At 45.7% G+C, this 21,701-nt stretch overlaps 1 protein-coding gene across 2 annotated transcripts in view; it reads right to left on the bottom strand.

The window, feature by feature from the left end:
* The window catches only part of MYH10 (myosin heavy chain 10), an 88,884-nt gene that overhangs the window by 8,750 nt on the left and 58,433 nt on the right, over window positions 1–21,701 (bottom strand). For both annotated transcript variants that reach the window (XM_036394334.2, XM_054516833.1), the window contains 21 exons: window positions 20,991–21,143; window positions 20,406–20,579; window positions 18,959–19,132; window positions 18,098–18,212; window positions 14,503–14,696; window positions 13,373–13,494; window positions 12,941–13,010; window positions 12,683–12,843; window positions 12,001–12,109; window positions 11,784–11,915; window positions 10,878–11,084; window positions 9,787–9,924; window positions 9,224–9,347; window positions 6,489–6,660; window positions 5,538–5,750; window positions 5,293–5,437; window positions 4,069–4,275; window positions 2,608–2,712; window positions 1,482–1,634; window positions 931–1,179; window positions 203–415 (listed from right to left, as the gene is read on the bottom strand). In XM_036394334.2, coding sequence (XP_036250227.1) covers window positions 203–415; window positions 931–1,179; window positions 1,482–1,634; window positions 2,608–2,712; window positions 4,069–4,275; window positions 5,293–5,437; window positions 5,538–5,750; window positions 6,489–6,660; window positions 9,224–9,347; window positions 9,787–9,924; window positions 10,878–11,084; window positions 11,784–11,915; window positions 12,001–12,109; window positions 12,683–12,843; window positions 12,941–13,010; window positions 13,373–13,494; window positions 14,503–14,696; window positions 18,098–18,212; window positions 18,959–19,132; window positions 20,406–20,579; window positions 20,991–21,143 — 3,330 coding nt within the window. The remainder of the gene's footprint in view (window positions 1–202; window positions 416–930; window positions 1,180–1,481; window positions 1,635–2,607; window positions 2,713–4,068; window positions 4,276–5,292; window positions 5,438–5,537; window positions 5,751–6,488; window positions 6,661–9,223; window positions 9,348–9,786; window positions 9,925–10,877; window positions 11,085–11,783; window positions 11,916–12,000; window positions 12,110–12,682; window positions 12,844–12,940; window positions 13,011–13,372; window positions 13,495–14,502; window positions 14,697–18,097; window positions 18,213–18,958; window positions 19,133–20,405; window positions 20,580–20,990; window positions 21,144–21,701) is intronic.

Below are 21,701 nucleotides of genomic sequence, written 5' to 3'. Positions count from 1 at the left end.
TGATGAAATCCTTTCTTCTATTCTTTTAGTATAGTTGTAATATAATGTATATATAATAAAATAGTAAATCAGCCTTCTGAAACATGGAGTCAAGACTCTCCCCTCTTCCTTTGTCCTGGGACCCCTGTGAACAGCAGCACACAGCCCCTTCTCCAGCAGGGAGATTTCCCTGCTATTCCACAGCCTGTGGAACCATACTCACATTTTTGCCCACATCATCTTTGGAGCTCATCAAGTCTTCCATATCTGCACGCAGCTGCTTGTTCTGCCTCTCAAATTCCTCCTTGGCTTCCAGGGCCTCCTCCAGGGCCCTGGCCAGGGACAGGGCTTTGGTTTCCTTCTCCCTGGCCTCTGCCTCAGCACGGTCCCGCTCCTCTGCATACCTGGCAGAAATGTTCTTTTCTTCTGCCAGCATCTGGACATGAGAAACAATGAATCCATCTCCTGAGCTCCACAGCCAGGTCCTCCCTGCCTCAGGTGTTCTACCCAGGAAGAGGTTCATGCTCTGAGTTTAACTGGCCCTCAGGAGCTGAGATCAAAGTGCCAGTAAGGGAACAGCTACAGCTGCTCTGGGATGAGAGGAGGAAAGCAAGCCACTCATCAAGACTCGAGTTTCATACCGCTCCCATCTATCAGATCCTTTTTTAGTCTGCCTTGAGGGATTGCAATAAAACTCTAAAGGTTTTGTTCCAGCACAATTCTCTTTTCCTACATGAAGAGCTGATCACTTGCTCTAGCAAGCCTCAGGGATGGCATTTGGCTCACAGAACTGGGGGTGACAGGCTGCTCCTAGCAAAGGCCAGCTGCTCACAGATTTACCAATAACCAAGCACAGCAGCCAGGCCCTCCTTCCCACAAGGCTCAGCAGCAATAACGAGGTGCCACTGAAAACCCCTGGAAAGCCAGGCAGGTGGCAGGAGGCTGCAGTACCTGATCAAACTTCTTCTGCTTCTTCTCCAGGTTGGAGACGATCTGGCGCTGGTGGTCCAGGTCCACCATCAGGTCATCCAGCTCCTGCTGCAGGCGGTTCTTGGTCTTCTCCAGCTTGTCATAGGCCAGAGCCTTCTCCTCCAGGCGCTGGCTCAGGGACTCCATGTCCTTCAGCAGCTTCTTCTTGGTCTCCTCCAGCCCCTCAATGGTTCCCAAGTCATCATCCACCTTCTTCTTGGCCTCGGCCAACTGGAATTCAACAAGAGCGAGTGGAGTCCCTTAGAGCATCCCCAGAGGGAGCACAGGGGCAGAGTGCAGCAGCAGGAGCAGTTCCTGCAAGCTAAGGGAACACAAACCTGGCAGTTCCCAGGCTCTCAGAGGCCCCAGCCCTGCCCATCACAGGTCAGGGCACACAGAATAATTACTGCAGTGGGAACCTGGCTCCAAAATCTGCTCCAGCACCGTGGAAGTGCCAGGATGTGTCCCCCAAAGCTCTGGGACACAGCTTGGGACAGCTCCTCACACAGGGGCTGCCACTCCCAGCAGCCTACCTGGGCCTGCAGGGCCAGCATCTGCTTCTCCAGGTTCTTCCTGGCCTCCTCCTCCTCCTCCTGCTGCTCCTGCAGGTTGTTCTTCTCCTCCTCCAGCTGCCTGATCCTGCTGCTGAGGTTGAGCTTCTGGCGGGTCTCCTCCTGGAGCAGCTCCTGGGACACAGCACGGGCAGGGCTGAGTGTGCTCCCAAACCCCCACAGGGGGACCCCCAGGTTTAGCTTCCCTCAGATTTGGGGACAGGGACATGCTTTATGAAGACATCTGTTGTTTGGGTTCTCAAAAGGCCACTGACCATTCATTTTGGGCACACTTAAACCTTCATAAAGCAGATTTCTGGTCAGGGAACCCCTGCCAGAGTCTGTTCCAGAAATTAAGGGATGATACTTTCCCATCTTTCAAGGGACTAGCCCAGAAGTCACCTCCAAAATGTATTTTTTCTTTTTTCAGATAAGCACAGAGCACCTATTAAAAACCACCTGGGAAGAACATGGAGCAACGAATCCTGCAATGGCAGCATGCTTCCAGGTTTTCTGCATTGTTTAAATATAAAGGTCACCTTAAAGGTGGAAACTTCTGTCATAACAAAGTAATGGAAGGGGTAACCCACATCCTGCTCCCTAGAAACCCCTCCAGTTGTGGTTAACATTATCCACAGTTAAGTGGCCACCATTAGAACTTTAATACAGGCAAGGTAAAATGTATTGAAGTGATGAATATCTGCAGAAAGCCGCATTTTCTTAATTAAGAACCAAAACCTGACAGTTTGAACTCGAGCTGTAAGAATTTGAAGCTGTCAGCAGAAGACTGTTGTTCCTCATATATCCCAAGGATATTGACATTAAATTCTGCCTGGAAAGGGTTTTTTATTTGATTCTTATCTCCCTCAGAGACAAAGACATAAACCAGAACCACAAACTCTCAGGAAGTGAAGCTCAGGTAATGAAAACTTGGTTCCCCACGTGGCTGAGCCATCCCAATCCATCCCATTTCCCCGGGCTGAACAGGAAATTCAGCTTCTGCCCAGGGGACTTCCCAAAGCATGAATGAAAATGTGTTTTCTGTCAGCAGCAGCACCTCCCTGAGGAGCAGAGCTCCATGGCCAGCCCAGCTCTGCTGCACACACACCTGTGTATCCTGGAGCTGGGATTCCAGGCTGGCTGCATCCTTGGCGAACTTGATCCCTTTCTTCTCTGCCTCCTCCAGCAGACTGGAGACATTGTCCAGCTCATTCTGCAAGGCAAGCAGCACAGAGGTGAGGGCTCAGCCCAAACCCCACTGGGGCTGGAGCTGCACAGCACAGAACCCCAGCAAACTCCAGGCACAGAGCCCAACAGAGGGAGGCAGCAAGCTCAAACCACTGAGGTCTGGCCACAGAAAAGGAAACTGAATGTCAGTCCTGAAGTGCAGTACCAAAACCAGAGCCAGGCTATTGAGCTCTGATATTCAGCACTTTGCTCTGAGCCCTGCATTCACACTTTCATGCCATTTTTAATTCCAGGACCAGATATTTCATGCAAGCATTAATTCAGGGATCATCAGGGTGGCAGCTGGGTCTGAAGCATCACTGCAAGAGAAAAGGGCACTGCCAGGTGCCAGCTCATTGTTTTGGGCTACACTGCTTTCATATACCCTGAGAGACAGCCTGAAAGCTTCCCCCAGAGAGCTGGGCCATTCCTGCTGGAAGTGCTCCCTGCATTTACCTGAAGCCCTCATTGCTGGGCTCAGCGTCAGCCATGGCTGCATTTTGCCTCTGCTCCATTTCCCACAAGAATGGGGCTGTGCTTGCACCCCCTCCCTGCCAGGCTCCCAGCCTGCAGCACCAAACCAAACCCGAGGCCACCACCAAGTTTTGTTCATCCCTATGGAAAAGCTGAGCCCAATCTGCTCAGTTCCCAGCCAAGGCAAACCCTCCAAAGCCACTGCAACTCTCACACAGCCCAGGACTGATGTCACACTGCCCAGGACTGATGTCACATGGACCAGGACTGATGTCACACAGCCCAGGACTGATGTCACACTGCCCAGGACTGATGTCACACAGCCCAGGACTGATGTCACACAGCCCAGGACTGATGTCAGAGCAGCCCAGGAATGATGTCACACAGTTCAGAATTGATGTCACACTGCCCAGGATTGATGTCACACAGACCAGGACTGATGTCACACAGCCCAGGACTGATGTCACACAGTTCAGGAATGATGTCACACAGCCCAGGAATGATGTCACACAGTTCAGGACTGATGTCACACAGCCCAGGACTGATGTCACATAGACCAGGACTGATGTCACACAGCCCAGGACTGATGTCACACAGTCAGGACTGATGTCACACAGCCCAGGACTGATGTCACACAGTTCAGGACTGATGTCACACAGCCCAGGACTGATGTCACACAGTTCAGGACTGATGTCACACAGTCAGATTGATGTCACACAGTCAGAACTGATGTCACACAGACCAGAATGATGTCAGAGCAGCCCTTTGAGGCCTCCCAGGTCCCTGAGAGCCCTTGCTGAGTTCACCTCCCACACCAGGCCATTTCTGCACATGGTTTTCCAGGATTTTAGCACTTCCAGAGCCTTACCTGCAGCTTATTTGCCTTCTCAGCCAGCTCCACCCTGAGCCTCTCCCCTTCTGACACCTTTGCAGTCAGCTCCTGCACCTGAGCATCGAGTTTCTTCCTCTTGTGCTCAGACTCTGCCTTGACCTGCTGCAGCACCTTCACCTCACAGGCCAGCTCCTTGTTGTCAGACTCCAAGCCTTGCTTGTTCTTTTCAAGGTTTGCTTTGAACTGGGGAAGACAAAAGGGCAGAAGTTCAGCTCTGTGGTGCAGGTGACTGTTTCCAGCTACAGACGATTGTGCAGATCGGTTTCCACGCTCAGAGAGAAGGCAGGAGCCCAGCAGTGTGTGAGACGCTGCTGTGGAACATTCTGGGTGCCAGCAAAGGCTGGGGAACCCAGGCTGCTCTGCCCCAGGTGAGGGTGAGGAGCAGCAGGGCAGGACTGGGATGGCAGCCCTGGAAATGACTGTTTTGGTAGCACTGCAAGGAGGAAGGAATGTGCCCATTAACAGCTCAGCATGGCTCATCTCACAGAAATAAAGGGAAGATATGAACCAAGGCTGCCCTGATTTGAGTGGGCAGAGCAGCCTGGAAGTGCAGAACAAAGCAATTCTCAGCACTGCACTGACATTTGTCAGAAGCCTTTCCCAAAGCAATCCCTGGCACAGGGATGTTTAAGTGTCATTTCTGCTACATCCCCAGAGCTGACACCATCTTGTCACAGGAGCTTTGTTTCAGATTGCAGGGTATCTTTCCATCTTTTCATGCTCTTATTGAGAGTATTTATTGAATAAGGAGCAGAAGACATGCAGAAGATTTTCAGGTGAATAAAGCTGGTGAAAATCATAGTTTAACTGCTACATCTGCCACTTAATTTAGAATACTAAGGAAGCTTGTGCAGTATTCACAATACATGAAAACATCACCACAGGATAGGAACTGCCCACACACACGTTTGTGAATCACCCCAGGTGTAATTTCAAAAACCAGACACTTCTTTTTTTTGGAATAATTCTCCTTCTGAACAAGACCAGGAGCTGTGATCCACCTGTGCCTCCTGCTGCTGGTCACACAGCACTGAGGACACTGTCAAACCAACATGAGAAATCTCAGCAGCTGGGGTGGATTTTTAGAGGCCAGCTGAGCTCTGTGGCGATGGAAAGCTCAGCTCAGGTCTCCTGGAAGGAACCATGCTGCCCATGGTAATTATAACAACCCCTGAAGCACAAAGCTCCTTTTCCTCTCACCCTTTTGGCCTGTTCAAGCTGCTCAGAGAGCTCCTCCAGGGCAGTGGCATGCCTCTGCCTGATCTCCTGGATCTGGGCTTCGTGGTTTTTGGTTTCCTCCTCAATTGCTTTCTTCAGTTCAGCCACCTCCTGCTCTCTCTTTGTCCTGGAGGAAGCACAAAGGGTCACCCAAGAATCAGCATTTCAGCTTTTATAAATCACAGCTGAATTTCAGTGCTGCTTTCTTACACAGACCCTGACCCTACCTCAGCTCTTGCTGTGCTGCAGTGGTGTCCAAAGTATCTTCCAGTTCAGTTTTCAAGGCCTCCAGCTCTTCACTCAGATCCCTTTTCTGCTTTTCTGCCTTGTTCCTCGATGCCTTCTCAGACTCCAGATCCTCCTGGAGCTCTGCAATCTGAGCCTGCAGCTCCCTGATCACCTTCAGGGCATTGTTCTTCTGCACTGCCTCCTCATCCCCCCTGTCAAACAGGCACCACACTTACTGGGGCTGCACCTCCTCAGACCCTCCTGCTTAAATGAGCTACAAACACAGCTGAACTCTGCCACTGGAACAAAATAAATATCAACATTTATAGAATGGCTGGCTTGGAGCTTTAAACATCTCAAACTCCCACCCTTCATGGGCTGGGACACCTTCCACCATCCCAGGTTGCTCCAAGCCCTGTCCAGCCTGGACACCTGCAGGGATGGATGAAAGGTACCACAGATGAAACCAAGGTGCACTACCAGGATTGTCAAGCTTTTGTTTACAGTCAGGTATTCCAATTCTGTAGATCTCAACACTGCCCCAGAAATGTTCCATCTGTAAAATTTTCTCTTCCTGCAAAATTATACTTAAAAACTCCAGGTGGCGTTCAGCACAACATGGGACTGCAGGAGTATCACACAAACCCAGATAAAGTCTGTGCTGCCCAGCACTTTGTTTATACCCACTGAGAAATACACATTTTTCCCTTCTGAGGCCGAATTTGGGAGATTAAAAAAGCTCCCAGAGCCCAAACACTGTTACACCACATGAAACTTCTCCTTTGCACAGGTTTGCAGAGCCAAGATGCTGAGGGATCCCTGAATCTCTGTGAATTTTCCATTTCTGTGCTCAGCACAGGGCTCCAGGGCTGGCTGCTGTTGCAGGATCCCAGCCCTGACTGTGGCCAGGGGAAATTCACTTTGGGGGAGCAGCTTTGGCCCACTCTGACCTGGCCACAGCAGCCTGCAGCTCCTCCTCCTTCTTGGCCAGCTGGATCTTCAGCTCCTCAATCTGCGCTTGCAGCTCAGCTATTTGGTCCTGCAGGTCTGTAGTTTCCCCATCCAGTTTTCTTTTCGCTTTTTCCAGCTCCTGGCGGGTCTTCTCCTCCTTTTTCAGGCGTTCTAAAGGAAGCACAGAATTAAATTCCTGTGGAATTGTCCCTCTTGTCACCCTCAGGGACTCTGGGGTGGCAGGAAGGGTGGGAAGTTTAATTTATGCTGCCTCAGTTCTTTCTCCAGCCTGCAGGAAAATGAAATAGCAAAGGAGAACTGCATGACTTAGTCAGAAAGTCAGGGAAAGTCTCTGACAACTGTGAATAGTTTGAGATGAGGCAACAGAAACATCTTGGTAGAAAATAAGGAGTGGGATCTGACAGAGCAGCTTGAGCTGTTAGGCCAGATAATCCCAGACATCAGCACCCAAAAAAGAAGATAAACTGTGGGCTGGAACAATTGCATGGCTTTGGGAGGGCCAGGCCAGACTCTAAAAATCTGCTGGAAAATGGCATAGCTTAAAGTAAACTGGAATAAACCATTTTACAAGAGTCTGTGCAGTTTAATCACACCCCATCCATTTTTAGGAAAACCCTGCAGCCCTGAGAGCTCCCTCCCTCCCAGGGATTTATGGAGCAGCTGGGGCAGTCAGCCCTGAGGAGCATTTTGGGACAGGCACCCCCAGCAAGGCACAGCAACCTCAGCTGTCACTGGGACATTTTCTGAAAAATCCCTTTGCGGGATTTCTTCTTCTGGGAAGCTGAGAAGCCTCAGAGAAAAATGTAAATAATAATGATCTGATTGCTTCTCCTGTGTTTGGCTGCTTTGGAATGTGGTCTGGACATTGCTTACCAACAGGTGCATGTTTGATTGGTTTCATGTAAATTGTTTTTACTTAATGACCAATCACCACCAGCTGTGTCAGATTCTGAAGAGTCAGTTGTGAGATTTTATTATTCATTCTTGTTCAGCCTTCTGATGTATCCTTTCTCTTTCTTTAGTATAGTTTTAGTACAGATATTATATTATATTATATTATATTATATTATATTATATTATATTATATTATATTATATTATATTATATTATATTATATTATATTATATTATATTATATTATATTATATTATATTATATTATATTATATTATATTATATTCACAGCCTCAGCCCAGTTCTAAGGGCATCAATGGCACAAATGTACAATTCTGAGGGACAGCAGGAGTTCATTCCCTTGTTCAATCCCTTGTGGCTCCTCAGTGCAGATTTCCCTCACAGCCTTCCCAAAGCTCCTTCTGGACAGGATGGAAAGGGAGCCCTGCTCAGGAACCACCTCAGGGCCACCCTGGGCTGTTTGGGGTTTTCCAGACAACCTAAGGTAACTCTGCTTTTCTCCAAGCAGTTTCACATTCCCAAAGATTTGTGCTTTCCCCTCTGTTTTTACATGAAGTTCCTGGTGAGTGACACTGACAGCAGTGTCACAAGACTCAATTTTGTAATTGAGAGAGTTCCCAGCAAACTGAATTAATTTTTTTTTCCCCAAATATCAGTGCCTAGCAGTGCCAAGACTCTAGCAGAGAGACATTAATGGCTTCTTGAGTCATCTCCAAGAGTAAATATCATTTTACTCTGCTTTCCTAGCCAAGACATTGCATGCCTTAAATATAAGCTTTAATTTCCCCTTCTAAGGCCATCAGTCTTGGACTGGCTCTGTAACCAAACACATCTGTCAAGTTCCTAGTCCTGATTTAAGCACAGAGCTACTCCAGCATTATTTTCCAGTGAGTAAAGCTTACTTAGACCCACCTTTAAGTCTCTGGATGCAACAGTTAAAGACAAGGCTCATCAATCACTGCTCCCCCTGCCAGCTCAACACCTGCCTGCACAGATAAGGTAAAGCTCTGACCTCCTTCCAGAAGCACATCAGCCTCAAAATATGCACCAAGACAGGTCCCAACACTCCAAGTGCAAGAACCATTCCCAAATTAGGGCTCAGAGAACAACTTTCTCTGTTATTTTGCAACTTTGACTTGGCAGCTCATTAATGTTGTGCAGTATCTATAGTAATTAAAATAAAACAGCACAAAATCAAGAAGGGTTGCATATGGGGCAGGTTTAACTTGTGACAACACTGGCAAAACAACCAGGAATAAATGGCTAAAGGAATGGAACCATTTTAGGTGGAATCATGGAATGGTTTGGGTCATAGGAGACCTTAAAGCTCAGATCATTCCTTGGGCAGGACACCTTCCACCAGAGCAGGCTGCTCAATAAAATAAAACACTATAAAATAAAATATATCTCTAAATATAATGAAGATAAATAATAAGAAAAGCAAAACAATTGAGATTTGCTTATTGAAACACAACCCTGGAAGCCTAAAGAGTGCCTGCTGCCATTCCTGCAGGAACACGCTGCTGTGGAGTGAGAGGGAAGTGGGAGAAGCTTCCAGGAGCCAGGATGTTTTCCCTTGGTGCTAATGGACACAGGCAAGAGCAGGAATTCCTGTGTCTACAAAGGACATGGATTCTCAAAACTGAAACCCTGACGAGTTGAGCAGGAGAGAGACTGAGCAGGCAGGGGCAGCAAGCCCTGCCAGACACAGGTTTCCCCAGGAGCAGCAGCTGTGGCTCTGCCCAGCAGACCCTGTCCAGGGGATCCACCCCCCCTGGCTGCCCCCAGGCCATTCCAGACCTTCCAAATCAGTGATCATCATCTCCTGCTTGTTCTTCAGCTTGGCCAAGTTTTTGGCTTTTTCTTCTTCTTCAGCCAGCTGAGAAGAGCACTCAGCAATCCTATCTTCCATCAGCTTCTTTTCCTGGGGAGGAGAGAGGGGAGGGAAAATAACTTTAAAATAACTTCAACACAGCTTCCACAGTCCCTGAGCAGTGGAAATAGAGGAATGTACAGAACCCACAGAGGCTGTCAGACAGCACAAGCTTCTATTACACATTTTATTTCTAACACAGATTTTATTTCAAGTGATTGTCAGTATCAAGGATCAACTGGAACTGTTTGGAACCATGAACACTTATTTTCCAAGAGAGACCTGAAATTCAGCACACCTGGCTTTAGGACAGCACTGGAAATCTGTTTGCAGAGAACAATGGCAGCTACAAACCATTTTTCCAGCTCTAAGATTTGGGAGAGCCATGAAACTGGGAAGAGTGCATGACAAACTCCCTCTGGAATGCCAGCCAAGCTCATCCCCAGTGTCTCACACCCAAAGGCTCCTCCACCCTGCACACTGCTCCCACCTTCAGAAATTTGGAATTTTGGTCCTCCAACAGCAGGATCTCCTCCTCCATCTTCTTGATCTTTGCTTCAGCTGTCACTTTTTCAAGCTGCAGCTTCTGCCGAGCTCCCTCCTCCTCATCGAGCTGCTCCTCCAGGTCCTGGAACAGAGACAGCTGCATCTGAGCATTTTCCAGGTTATCCAGGTGGTAACTTGGGTTTTGTTAACTTAGTGACAAAGATGGGTTATTTTGAAAAGCCTCTTGCCCTAACACACAGCAAACCCCCATTTGCTTTGCTAGATTCATTCACAGGATCAATGATCAGGTGAGCAATGAAGGGCCATGGGATGCACATGGAATTTTTGATGCTCTGGATTCCAGCTTTGGGTGAAATGTGCTCTCTAGGGAAAACAAACTCACTGCCACAGGCTTCACCTTCCTAATTCCAACTATAAAATAAAAAATCTGTAATTAATGACAGCCAGTCAGACCAGGCTGATTGGTCAGAGGCTTCCCAGCACACTGCACCTGAATGGGGCACCTGGTGGAAAACCACCAGGATCTGAGAAGAGATTCCACAGGAAACACCCCTCCTTATTTCAGTACCACAGCTGAGCCAGTCCACTTATTGACACAAAGAGCTAAAAAGCAATAATGCCCTGTGCTCCTGAGGGTTTAAACATGATTCATTTAAATATGATTAATAGACATTTTTAAATTGCATCAAAAGCTGTGAGAAGTGGAGTTTATTCCTCTTCAATTACTTTTAATATTTTTAAAGGCAGGTAAGTTCTCAGCTACTCCCTTTTTCAGGGCCACCATCATTTAAAAGAAAGCATCTAAATAATCTGATTTTCAAAAACACCTCAAATCAAGTAAGCTGGAGGAAATGACATTGTCTTAGTGAAGTCAAAGGAGTCATTTCCTTCATGATGTTCCCTGGATTTCAGTCCAAAAGGAACATTTCTCTCACAAGTTACACCATGAGAAGAGAAGAGAGAAGAGAAGAGAAATCATTTTATTCCACTTAGGAGCCAAATTCCTCTGTCCTGCAGAGAAGCTGAGGGAGCTTCCCCATCCCACTTCCCACCTCCAGTCACTGAGAGCCATACCTGGATGTGGCCCTGCATCTTCTTCTTCTCATTCTGCAATATTTGGTTTCTTTCCTCCTCCTCCTCAACCCTGGACTCCAGATCATGGAGAATTTCTTCCAACTCTTGCTTTTTGGCAGCCAGGCGAGCCCTCATCTCCTCAGCCTCTGCAAAGAGCTCTGTCTCAGCCTGGAGCTGCTCTGCAAGGATGTTCTTCTCCTCCAGCACCTGCAAATACAAAAGGCAGCGAAGCTTTAAAAATGGCACTTCAGAGACTCTGGTCAGAGATTACACCTGTGACAGCCACAGAGCTACTTCAAGGCCATGCTGTGCTCCAGTTCCTGCCTCCCCTGTCCACATCCCAAACCCAGAGGCTTTAGGAGCAGCCCAGAGGACCCCAGCTCAGAATCCAGCAGCATTTCCTGCAGAGTGGCAGGGCAGTGCCATGGGCTGATCCTGGCACTTCTGGCCAGTCCCAGGCCCCATCCCTGAGGATGCCACTTGTCACTGGAATGGAGGCACTGCCTGCCAGCCCTGGGGTGCCCCCACCCACTGAGGTGCATCCATCAGCTCCTTGTCTCTCCAGGTGACACTGGAACTGCTCTCCCTTTATTCACCAATATTTGGCAGCACAGAAAGCCACCAAAGATCTGCAGAGCTGCCCCAAGTGTTTGCCCACAGCCTGCCCAGCCCAGGCACAGAATGACACTGCCACTGAATTTCTCCTGTAAACCAGGGAAGGCCACAAAATCAGGTTTTGTTTTGGTAAGATGTTTCTGCATCCCTATTCCACATTCCAGGGCTGTATCTTCCCATTCCACACTCCAGCAGCGTGGGAATCAGCTCACCTGACCCTCTTAGGCTCCCTCACATGGGACACAGCACAATCCCTGTCCTGCCTATCAAAAGCTGATCTTGGACACAAACCTGTTGATGTTTCCTTTCCATTTCCTCAAGCTCTGCCTCCACTTTTGTCTGTTTTTCTTTCACCTTCATCAGCTCCTCGTCCTTGGCTTGAAGCTCTTCTTCCTGACGAGTGACCTGCAGAAGAGGCTTCACCTGCACAGGGGGGACATGAAGATGTGAGAGCCTGCACTCAGCTATTTACAGGTGAATCAAACAGAAAAGACAGAACAGAAGGAACCTTGGTGAAGACTCTCCACCACTGCCAGTGCCTCAGCTTCAAGTATGCAGCACAATTCCTCTGCAGGATTTTCAATGCACTCAGCTGCTGCTGCTTCTTTGCAAAGGCCCTGAATACAGCAAAAAGTTAAATAAATAAATGTGTTAAATACAGCTGACCATCATTTAATTTTCAGGTTACCCAACCCTACAACACTTACAGACCATAAATAGGCTTATTTATAAGTTTCAGTAACTACACTGAATTTATGAGTTCTTGCTCCTATAGTGTCAGAGCAGGAGCTGCATTCACCATTTCCAATAATTAAAAACGCTGTTTGCTCTTACTCTCAACAGGCTTTTTTTCTTAAAAGGACAAAATCAGGATGGATTAGCTACTTTAATTTTTCAAAAGCAGCTTTCCAACAAACTTCCAGGAACCTCCAGTGGGACAGGAGGAGAGAAAATGAATTTGCAGCCACTGTAAAGGGCTGTGTGTGCCACAAAGGGAAGAGCAGGGAAAGGAGATATTGTTAAGGAATGAAGGTGCAAATTCTCCCCAGGCAAAAATCCTCTTAATACCCAGGATACAATTACAGTTCCTCAGGCAACACACTCAGAAAATCTCTCCTGAAATTCAAGTTTTAATGCACAGCTCCCCATCAGAGGAGCCAAGGGAAGATCCAGTGCCAGAGTACACTCACTTCCTGGCCAGGTATCCCCTGCACACTGCCTGGAAGAAGATGATGATGTCTGTGATCTTCAGGTCCCTCTCTTCCTCCAGGTGTGCCAGGACTCCAGCTCGGAAGAAGATCTTGCTCTGTCCAATTCTGTACAAGTTGGGGTCCAGCTCCAAGGCTCTGATCTGAACAGACAGGCAAGGGTGTTGTTGTTACACCAAGAAAAGGACAATTATGGGGAATTTTCCAATGTTTAGACAATATTTAGCAATGAACACTTACCATACGCTCACAGGCTTGCTTACCATCCATGAAACCTTTGGGAATTGCATTGGGAGTGAGGATCTCATACCTGGAAGGCAAATGAAAAAACACCTTTACACTCAGCAATGAACAGTGTGATTTATAGTATAAACTTAGTGATTTATAGCATAAACTTAGTGATTTATAGTATAAACTACAGTGACCAAGTGCACAGTTAGGGAATTCCTCCAGGAAGCTTTTCCAGCAGCCAATTTTGGATTGTTTCCCTTGCCTACTGCCTTCAGAATAAGCTGCAGTAGGTAAACACACGAAATTCAAGGCCTCACAACCAGGTTTTGATTCCCTTTGAGCTGTGCTGGGAGAGAAGGGAGGAATGTGGGGTCTCTGATTATTTAATAAGGAACTCAAAAGGCTCCTAAGAACAGAAAAGGCTGTTGCTGCTGCTGTTACCTCTGCCTGAATTCCTGGAACACGATCCTGTTAGGGAATCCCTGCCGACAAATCCTTATTCCTTCCAAAACCCCATTGCAGCGGAGCTGATCTAGAACCAGGTGTGGGTCCAGTTTTCCAGCCTGGAGAAAACAAAACACGGATTATTTTAACTGGTCTTAGTGGCAAACTGTACTTTCAGTTTTGCAGACTGGAGAAAACAAAACACAGATTCTTTTAATAGGTATTAAATTAATTATTAAATTAGTTATAAAATTAATTTCTATTATTAAATTATAAAGTAAATAAATTAAATAATAAATTAAATAGATTAAATAAAGTAAAAAATTGAATTATATTATTAAATTAATTATTACAGTGGCAAACTATACGTTCAGTTTTCTAGCCTGGACAAAATAAAAAACAGATTCTTTTAACTGGCATTAAATCAATTATTAAATTAATTATAAAATTAATTTATATTATTAAATTATAAATTATAAATGAAATAAATTAAATTATAAGTTAAATAAATTATAAAATAAAAAATTAAATTATATTATTAAATTAATTATTACAGTGGCAAACTATACGTTCAGTTTTCTAGCCTGGACAAAATAAAACACAGATTCTTTTAATTGGCATTAAATTAATTATTAAATTAATTATAAAATTAATTTATATTATTAAATTATAAAATTAAATAAATTAAATTATAAATTAAATAAATTAAATTAATTAAATAAAGTAAAAAATTAAATTATATTATTAAATTAATTGTTACAGTGGCAAACTACTTTCCGTTTTCTAGCCTGGACAAAATAAAACACAGATTCTTTTAATTGGCATTAAATTAATTATTAAATTAATTATAAAATTAATTTATATTATTAAATTATAAATTAAATAAATTATAAAGTAAAAAATTAAATCATGTTATTAAATTGATTATTACAGTGGCAAAGTGCACTCTCAGTTGCTCAGGCCAGAAGGCAGCTGGGTGAGTCAGGGGACAGGCAGGGAGCTCTGAGCAGACATTGCCCAGGGTGTGTGACAGCCCTGAGCGGAGAGGGAAGGCCCGGGCAGGGCGCAGGGCTCGGGGCAGGTGGGAGCAAGGAGAAGCAGGCAGCAGCAGTGGCCTGCAGCCCTACCCTCTTCTCGTGGTTGGGGATGATGCAGCGCACGAAGTTGGGGTTGGTGTTGCGCAGCGTGGCCATCAGCTTGGTCAGGGACTCCTTGTAGAGCTGGCCCACGGTGCGGAACATGCCCTTCTTGGTCTTGTAGGCTGAGCCAAAGGCCGTCTCCGTGATGCCCGTCACCTGGTCCAGCCCCACGATGCGATCCACTGCGGGGGACAAGAGGCAAGGGCTGGGCAGGGTGGCCCTGGTGGCCCTGGTGGCACGGGAGCAGCAGCAGAAGCCGGGGACAGCGCTGGCGGGCGAGGCAGCGCAGCGGGACCGCGACACAAGCTCGGGGACCAACAGCCACAGACTCATCCAGCACAGGAGTGCAGCTTCAGGAGGCACAGGCTGAAACATCCAGCTCTTTGCCTGCAGTTCTACATGACCAGGAGAGCTGCTTTCTGTGGTTCAATCCCTTCATAGAGAGGTAAGTGCCAGCTCACGGGCAGCTCTCTATCCGAGTCCTTACACTGCACAGTGCTCATGGGTTGAACATTTGGAATTACACATCTGTGCATGAAAAGTCACTTAGGACAATGAGATAGCTTAAACCTGGGTTTAGTTCATCTTTCAACAGAAATTTCCAGAAGAGTTGGAAATAGTGTTATTTCAGTGGCAAGAGGGGAAAAAGTATCTGCCAGACTTGTGCTCAGCTGCTATTTGGGAAAGTTCTTCCCATTTTTTAAATACACCTGCAAAGATCTCCCTGCCCAAAAGACAAGTTTCCAACCAGGAAAACTCCACACCAAAGCACTTCCAAGCTGCCTTTACTAAAGCTTCACAGTAGAGATTTGTCTTTGATTTTTTGGAACATTTTGGGTAAGGATCTCAAGGGTTTGTTTTCAGAAGCACAAATAGAAATGTGAGTGCCATTATTAAAACCTTGAAGGTGATTCCACATGCATGTCAAGGGTTGTTAAACAGTTCACCAAAAGATACACAGGTGGTTTAACACCTCAGTAATTACAGCTGGTGCTTCTCAGGACTGAGCAAATCCCAGCATTTGTGGGTTCTCCATGAAATCCAAGCTGGGCAGCCAGAAACAAGAATCTATTTGGAAGCTACAGCTTCACTTTTGTCACATTATCTTCAAATTCATTCAAACCAAAGCAGAGGGAATTGTGCTTTGCTACCAGAATTATCTGACAAGTAAGGGACACTATTTAACTTCTTCCCAATATTCAACTGGTCAAAGGTCTATTAAAAAAAAAAGGAAATTTAAAAGCAGAGAAACACAGGGCAGCAAATTTGAATAATCAGTTTTAAGTCTTGTCTGTAGAGCAGAGCCTGGATCCTCCACAGGGTTTTGAACACAAGAATTAAACTTATTAAAGTTGGAGAAGTAAGTCACTGATAAGGTGTTTATAAGGTCAAATCCCAAATATTTGTTTTGAAGCAGAATTCAGTCCCAAATCAGACATGGGACAGAGACTACAGGAGTCAGTTTTATAGGGGATGAAATGATTGTCAATATTAGGAACCTGCAGCCACCAGGACCCACTGAGGACTGCAACCACTCAGCTTTATTTCACCTTGTACTTCCTACAACTTGGCACACAGATCTGATCCTGCCCAGTTTTGTGCTCAGCTCTAGGAGGGTGATTTACATTTCAAACAGGGTGACTGGAGTTAAATGTGAGCTCTGCCTATAGGTTAAAGCATGAACTGCATGACTGGGCCACCACCCCTGGCTGGAGCCCCTGGATCAAAGCTCTGCAGGAATTCCTTTAGGAACACCCCTGGTTTCCTCAGGGATGGGATCTATCAGGAGTGGTGAGAGATAAACCCAAAATCTGAGGGCACAACCTTCACATCCATGTGTTTCTAAACTTGGGGAGAGGAATCCAAGAAGGATGAGGAAGTTGAACTGAATATCTAAACTGTCTTCAAAAACATTCCAAGTGCATTTATTGATTTCTCAATACCCCTAAAAACATCTGCAGCTTATATAAATATTACAATTAATAGGCTTTTAAATGAAAGGACAATTCCAACAAGGCTGGAAGAAGTTTATTTCACTTTCTACCCCCACTAAAACTGCAGCACTCATCCTGATACTTCAAAACATTCTTGAGCTCTCCTCCCAAAAGGACACAGCCACGTCCTAAAACATCCCAGAGTTTTGTCAATGTTGGACTGCAGAAAGAAGCTTGATAGTGTTCCAAAGCTTTTGCATTCTCTCAAATGCTTGCAGCTACCAGAATTGTCACTTTTAGAGGCAATTCTACATCTCCTCATGGAACCAGGAAGCAACAAACCTTTTCATCTGCAATGCAAAACTGGAGATGCTTTGTGTGTGTGCAGCAGCAGCTGGACAGGAATGCACTGGGGGCCCCAGGGGGGCTGGGGGGGTTTTACCTAAATTCAGCATGAAATGAGAAGTTCATGCAAGCCTACGAGCAAAAATGGTTCTCCTGGAGGTACAACAGCCCTGCCTTTAGTAGGCCTAGTGTTTTATATCCATTCACCTGGTGGCTCATGAAGACCAGAAATATTGTCATAGAAACAGGCTCTCTGAATATTCTGAATCTCTAAGGCAGAGAAACAGCAGAAACACAAAGACAGAAGAGCAGATACACAAGACACTTGAGTTAGTAAAAACAACAGGTTCATCAATTGCAAACACACTTCACTGTGCCACAACATATCCCATGCACATTTCAATGGTCTGTGGGAACAGGGTGTGAGGATTTGGACCAAAACACAATTGTGCTCTGTGTGTGTCCTCCAAGGGAAAGGGGCAGATCCCCAACCAAAAAGTTCTTTACAGATTCATTTAAGCTGCTCTCTGTGGCTGCCCAAGGAGGGAAACTCAGCATTAACCTCCAGCACCACCTAAATCACAAGCTTCATTTCCTCCTCAAGCAGCAAACTGCAGGGTTTATACCCTGTGACATGTAAATACACACTAACCAGCAGACTGTGGTGTTAAAAAGCAGAATAGAAAAGTCCCTGCTAAGTATTTATGTGGCTGTTTCTGCTTTTGGAGTCATTTGGTGCAAGTACTGATAAATACTTCCAGGTGATGGGCAGGTAACCTGGCTGAGCAGCAGTGTGCAGCTAAAACAGGATTTGATTTTAATCTCAGCCCTTCTACAGCTGCTATTGCAATGAATTTGAGAGATGTGGGTTTCCAGAGTACCACCCACCACTGCACAGGAAATAACTGTGCTGGTGCTCACAGACACAGTGTTTACAATGCTTTACCAACAGCAAGAACCACCCCAGCTGTTCACACTCAGGGCTCCACTGCAGCAAGCCCCAGCCAAGGGTTCTGGACAAGATTCCACATGAAATTGGACACAGAGAAACAAGTAAAAAGTGAGTATCAGTTCCAGTAATGAACATGAGAAGCAGCTACTCAGAAATGGTACATGTGCAAGGGACCAGAGGTGCAACTCAGCTTCCTTGGTGGACTTTGGGCACTAAGTAAGAGAGAAAATGCTGTAGGGATTCACAATGGAGAAGTGGAGGGTGAGGAAGGAACAGGCATTAAAAAACCACCCCAAACAACTCATCCAGGCAAGGTGAAATCACCAACAATCTGTGCTCAGAGCTCTCTTACCATCCTTCCAAAGCTCAGCCACGAATTTGTCAGAGGACTGGTGCAGGAGCGTGGCCACGTTGTCGTTCAGGGGGTCCATGTTCTTCATCAGCCACTCATCTGCCTTGTAGTCCACCTGCAGGGCAGCCAAGGGCTCAGGCTCAGAGCAAAACCAGCTCCAGGTGTCCATTTCTCAGCATCAAACACCAGAGCTGCTTCCCTCTCACTGCCCAAGCTCAGGATCACCAAGGCTGGCAAAGCCCTCCAGGCTCAGATCCAGCCCTGCCTGGTGCTCACATTTGCTGGCTGAGCCTCCTTAGGACAGCTCAAAGTTTGTCATGCTTTTGGAAGAATAAGTGGGGGTTTTCTTTAAAATTCAGCAATCTGACTGCTCTCTTACCGACAGCTGGGTGGGTGTTTATTTGCTGCCCAGTTTATTGCCAAAATAAGTTTCGTTTGTGAAGATGTAAAACCAGCTCTAGGATAGTCACCAATTACTTTATCTAAATTACTGGAGAGTAAATTAAGGATGTGCTGCAGCATGATTTTTTTTTAATTTCTCTACAGTATTTACATTTAAACACTTGGTCCTATACAGAAAGCAAAGTTCTTATCTTTAAAGGGCCAAATCTGTGGTTTCCAAATAAACCCCAGCTCAGCAGCTAAAAAATCATTGATACCAACCTGGGCTTCATCACAACCCAGGGAGCCCTAAAATTCCCTTATTCCCTACAGAGATTCCCTAAAATCTCTGTAGACCAGCATGGTTCTGCTCCAACCAAGGCAGAAGTTGTCTGTTTTTGCATCCAGGCTTTGGAAGGAAAGCAGAGAACTTTCCCCAAACCAACCTTTCCAAACTAGAATTTAATGTTGAGCCCTTACCTTCCCTGCATAGTGAATAATGCAGAAGTCTGCTTTGTCCTTCAGTTGCCTTGGCTTTTGGAATTTGGAATGAGTTCCTTGCTCTTGGACCAATTTCTCCACAAATGTCTTGTCAGTAGCTTTAGGGAACCAGCATTCTTCATCCAGCAATGCCAACACACCAGGAGGATTTGCCTGAAAAGCAGTTTGAGAGTGTGCTCATGTTTTATATATGTATATATATAATTATTTTTTTTTCAAAGTTTAATATTTCCAGTGCACCACTGAACATCACAGTAAGGGTAGTCCCAAATGTTCCAAGCCTAATTTCAGTACAACAAGCTGTGGGGGAGTCCAGGTCAAGAAGGATGTCATAGCTGATTCAAACAAACTCATTCCAATACCCATGGGGACACCACTGAGCCGGTCCATGCTGACCAGAGCCTTGCTTTCTCAGGATTTATACTTAAAAGGTTCTGAGGGAATGCAAAGTTCACCCATTGGGTGAGAGATGTTTCAATGTACCTGGCATCACACTTACAGAACAACTGGGAGGGCACTGAGGTTTGATTTGAAGTTAATAAATAACTTGAGGTGTTTTAGGGTATTCACCTCAACATGTGCACACTGAGGGCAGCCACGCTTGTCCCCTGAGGCCTTTTGGAGGAGATTTTACCTTCCAAGGAGGCAGAACTTTCTCAGTTCCACACACCAAGTGCAGACCTTTGATAACTGAAACTAGATTTCTCTTTTCCCATAGGGAAACAGGAATGCAGCTTTTCTGCTGGTCAGGATGCACAGCAGCAGCACTGGGAGCTCTCCTGCACCCCAGGATACACAGAAATGGGCAGGAGAGTACCTGCACTGGCCCAGGTTTCATTTAAAAGGCTCTGACATGGACAGAACAAACTTTCTGGAGTCTCTGTTCTCCCCATCTGCTCCTCCTGCTCCTCAGCTTCCACGGATTGAGCAGCCAGAGGAGGATGTTAAAAACCACAGTGACTAAAACCACTTCTAAGATCCTGTTTTCCTATTTGCAAGGCAATTTTCTGAGGGGAAACTCTATTCTACATGAAGTTTCAGGAATTTTGTTATTGATGTCCAATGAAGGAAGTCTACCAGAAGTCTTGGGAAAACTTTCTACCTGAGTCCCAAAGCTCCTACACCACGATGGCACAGTTTAATGACACTGACAGAATTAATGACTTCATTAGTACCAGGGAAAAAGGTATAAAAATAGCAGCTTCATATCTTGAGCTCAGTGTTTTACACTGACATAAGGGCAAAATCCCCTCTGGATAAATCCTTTTATTAACAATACACGGTATTTTAGATTTGAACTTCAGCATTCCTGTTAATTCCCTTTTAATGACAGCTCCACAAAGAAATGTCTCATTTGCAGGCAGCAAAAGACACAGTCAGCACTCCAAGCTCTTCTCCTCAGAGCATTATTCATGTGCAAACTTACAGGTCTTTCAATTAAGTCAATGCAAGGCTGCAGATCCAGGCCAAAATCGATGAAGTTCCACTCGATGCCCTCTCGCTGATATTCCTCTTGCTCCAGGATAAACATGGTGTGGTTGAACAACTGCTGCAGCTTCTCGTTGGTGTAGTTAATGCAGAGCTGCTCAAAGGAGTTCAGCTGCAAAACAACAGCAGTGTTCAAGAATGAGTCAGTGACAAGACACCACAGATCTGGGAGGCAAAAATTTGACTTTATAAGGAAATTCTCCAAAACTTCGCAGAGTTCGAATGTAACGCAAAGAAAACTGGAAAGCAATTCTACCAATCTCCAGGACATAAATTATAGTAGGAACAATTAAATTATAGTAGGAACAATTAAATTATAGTAAGAACAACTATCACACATAAAGAAGGATTAAATATTAAATTATGATTTTCTGGCACTGTAACTTTGGGCTGTCAAAGCCTTTGTACACCTAAACAAATCCCTCGTGTAACCTCAGACCACGCTGCCTTCGGTGCCTCTGCAGCTGTCCTGACCCCACAGAAACAGGAAAAGGAAACCCTGAGCAGGGACATCTCCCTGTACCTCAAAGATCTCGAAGCCAGCAATGTCCAGGATGCCAATGAAGGAGGCTCCCTGGCGCTTGGTCCTGTCCAGGGCTTTGTTGATGCGGTGCACGAGCCAGCGGAACAGGCGCTCGTAGGTGGCCTTTGCCAAGGCTTCCACTGCAAAGTCCGCCTGCAAACCCAAACAGGAACATTTATTTACCCTGGAAAAGCCATCAAAAGCACACAGACATGGATGTTATCACAAATAACTCGGTGAAGGAAGAAGCTGGATGGAGTTAATACCAGTGAGGAATGAAAACAAGCAGTAGGAACAGCTTGGAGTTTGATCAATGTTAAGAAAAATTTCTTTCTAAACTGTTCCATAAAAACAAAAGGTCTCCAAGTATTTGATAATGTCACAACATGAAAGGATGAAACCAGGAGAAAATCAAGGAAATGGAAAGGTTTCTTCCGTTCTACAAATGATTTTTACCATATAAGAACATTTCACAAAGACAGTAAAGCTTTAACAGAGCAGCAAATGCTGAAAGCCAATTGTCTCTGTTAGGAGCTAATGAGGACAAGGCAGCTTCCCTCAGCCTTTAAAGGTCTTTAAAGCACCTTTTAAGGCTCACCTGTTCTTTGGTCTGAGCTTTCTGGGCCTTTCAGAGCTCACCTGTTCTTTGGTCTGGGCTCTGTGGACCTTTCAGAGCTCACCTGTTCTTTGGTCTGGGCTCTGTGGACCTTT

The sequence above is a fragment of the Molothrus ater genome, chromosome 19 (genome assembly GCF_012460135.2).
Source record: "Molothrus ater isolate BHLD 08-10-18 breed brown headed cowbird chromosome 19, BPBGC_Mater_1.1, whole genome shotgun sequence".
NCBI lineage: Eukaryota > Metazoa > Chordata > Aves > Passeriformes > Icteridae > Molothrus > Molothrus ater.
This window is presented reverse-complemented; position numbering and strand designations above follow the sequence as displayed.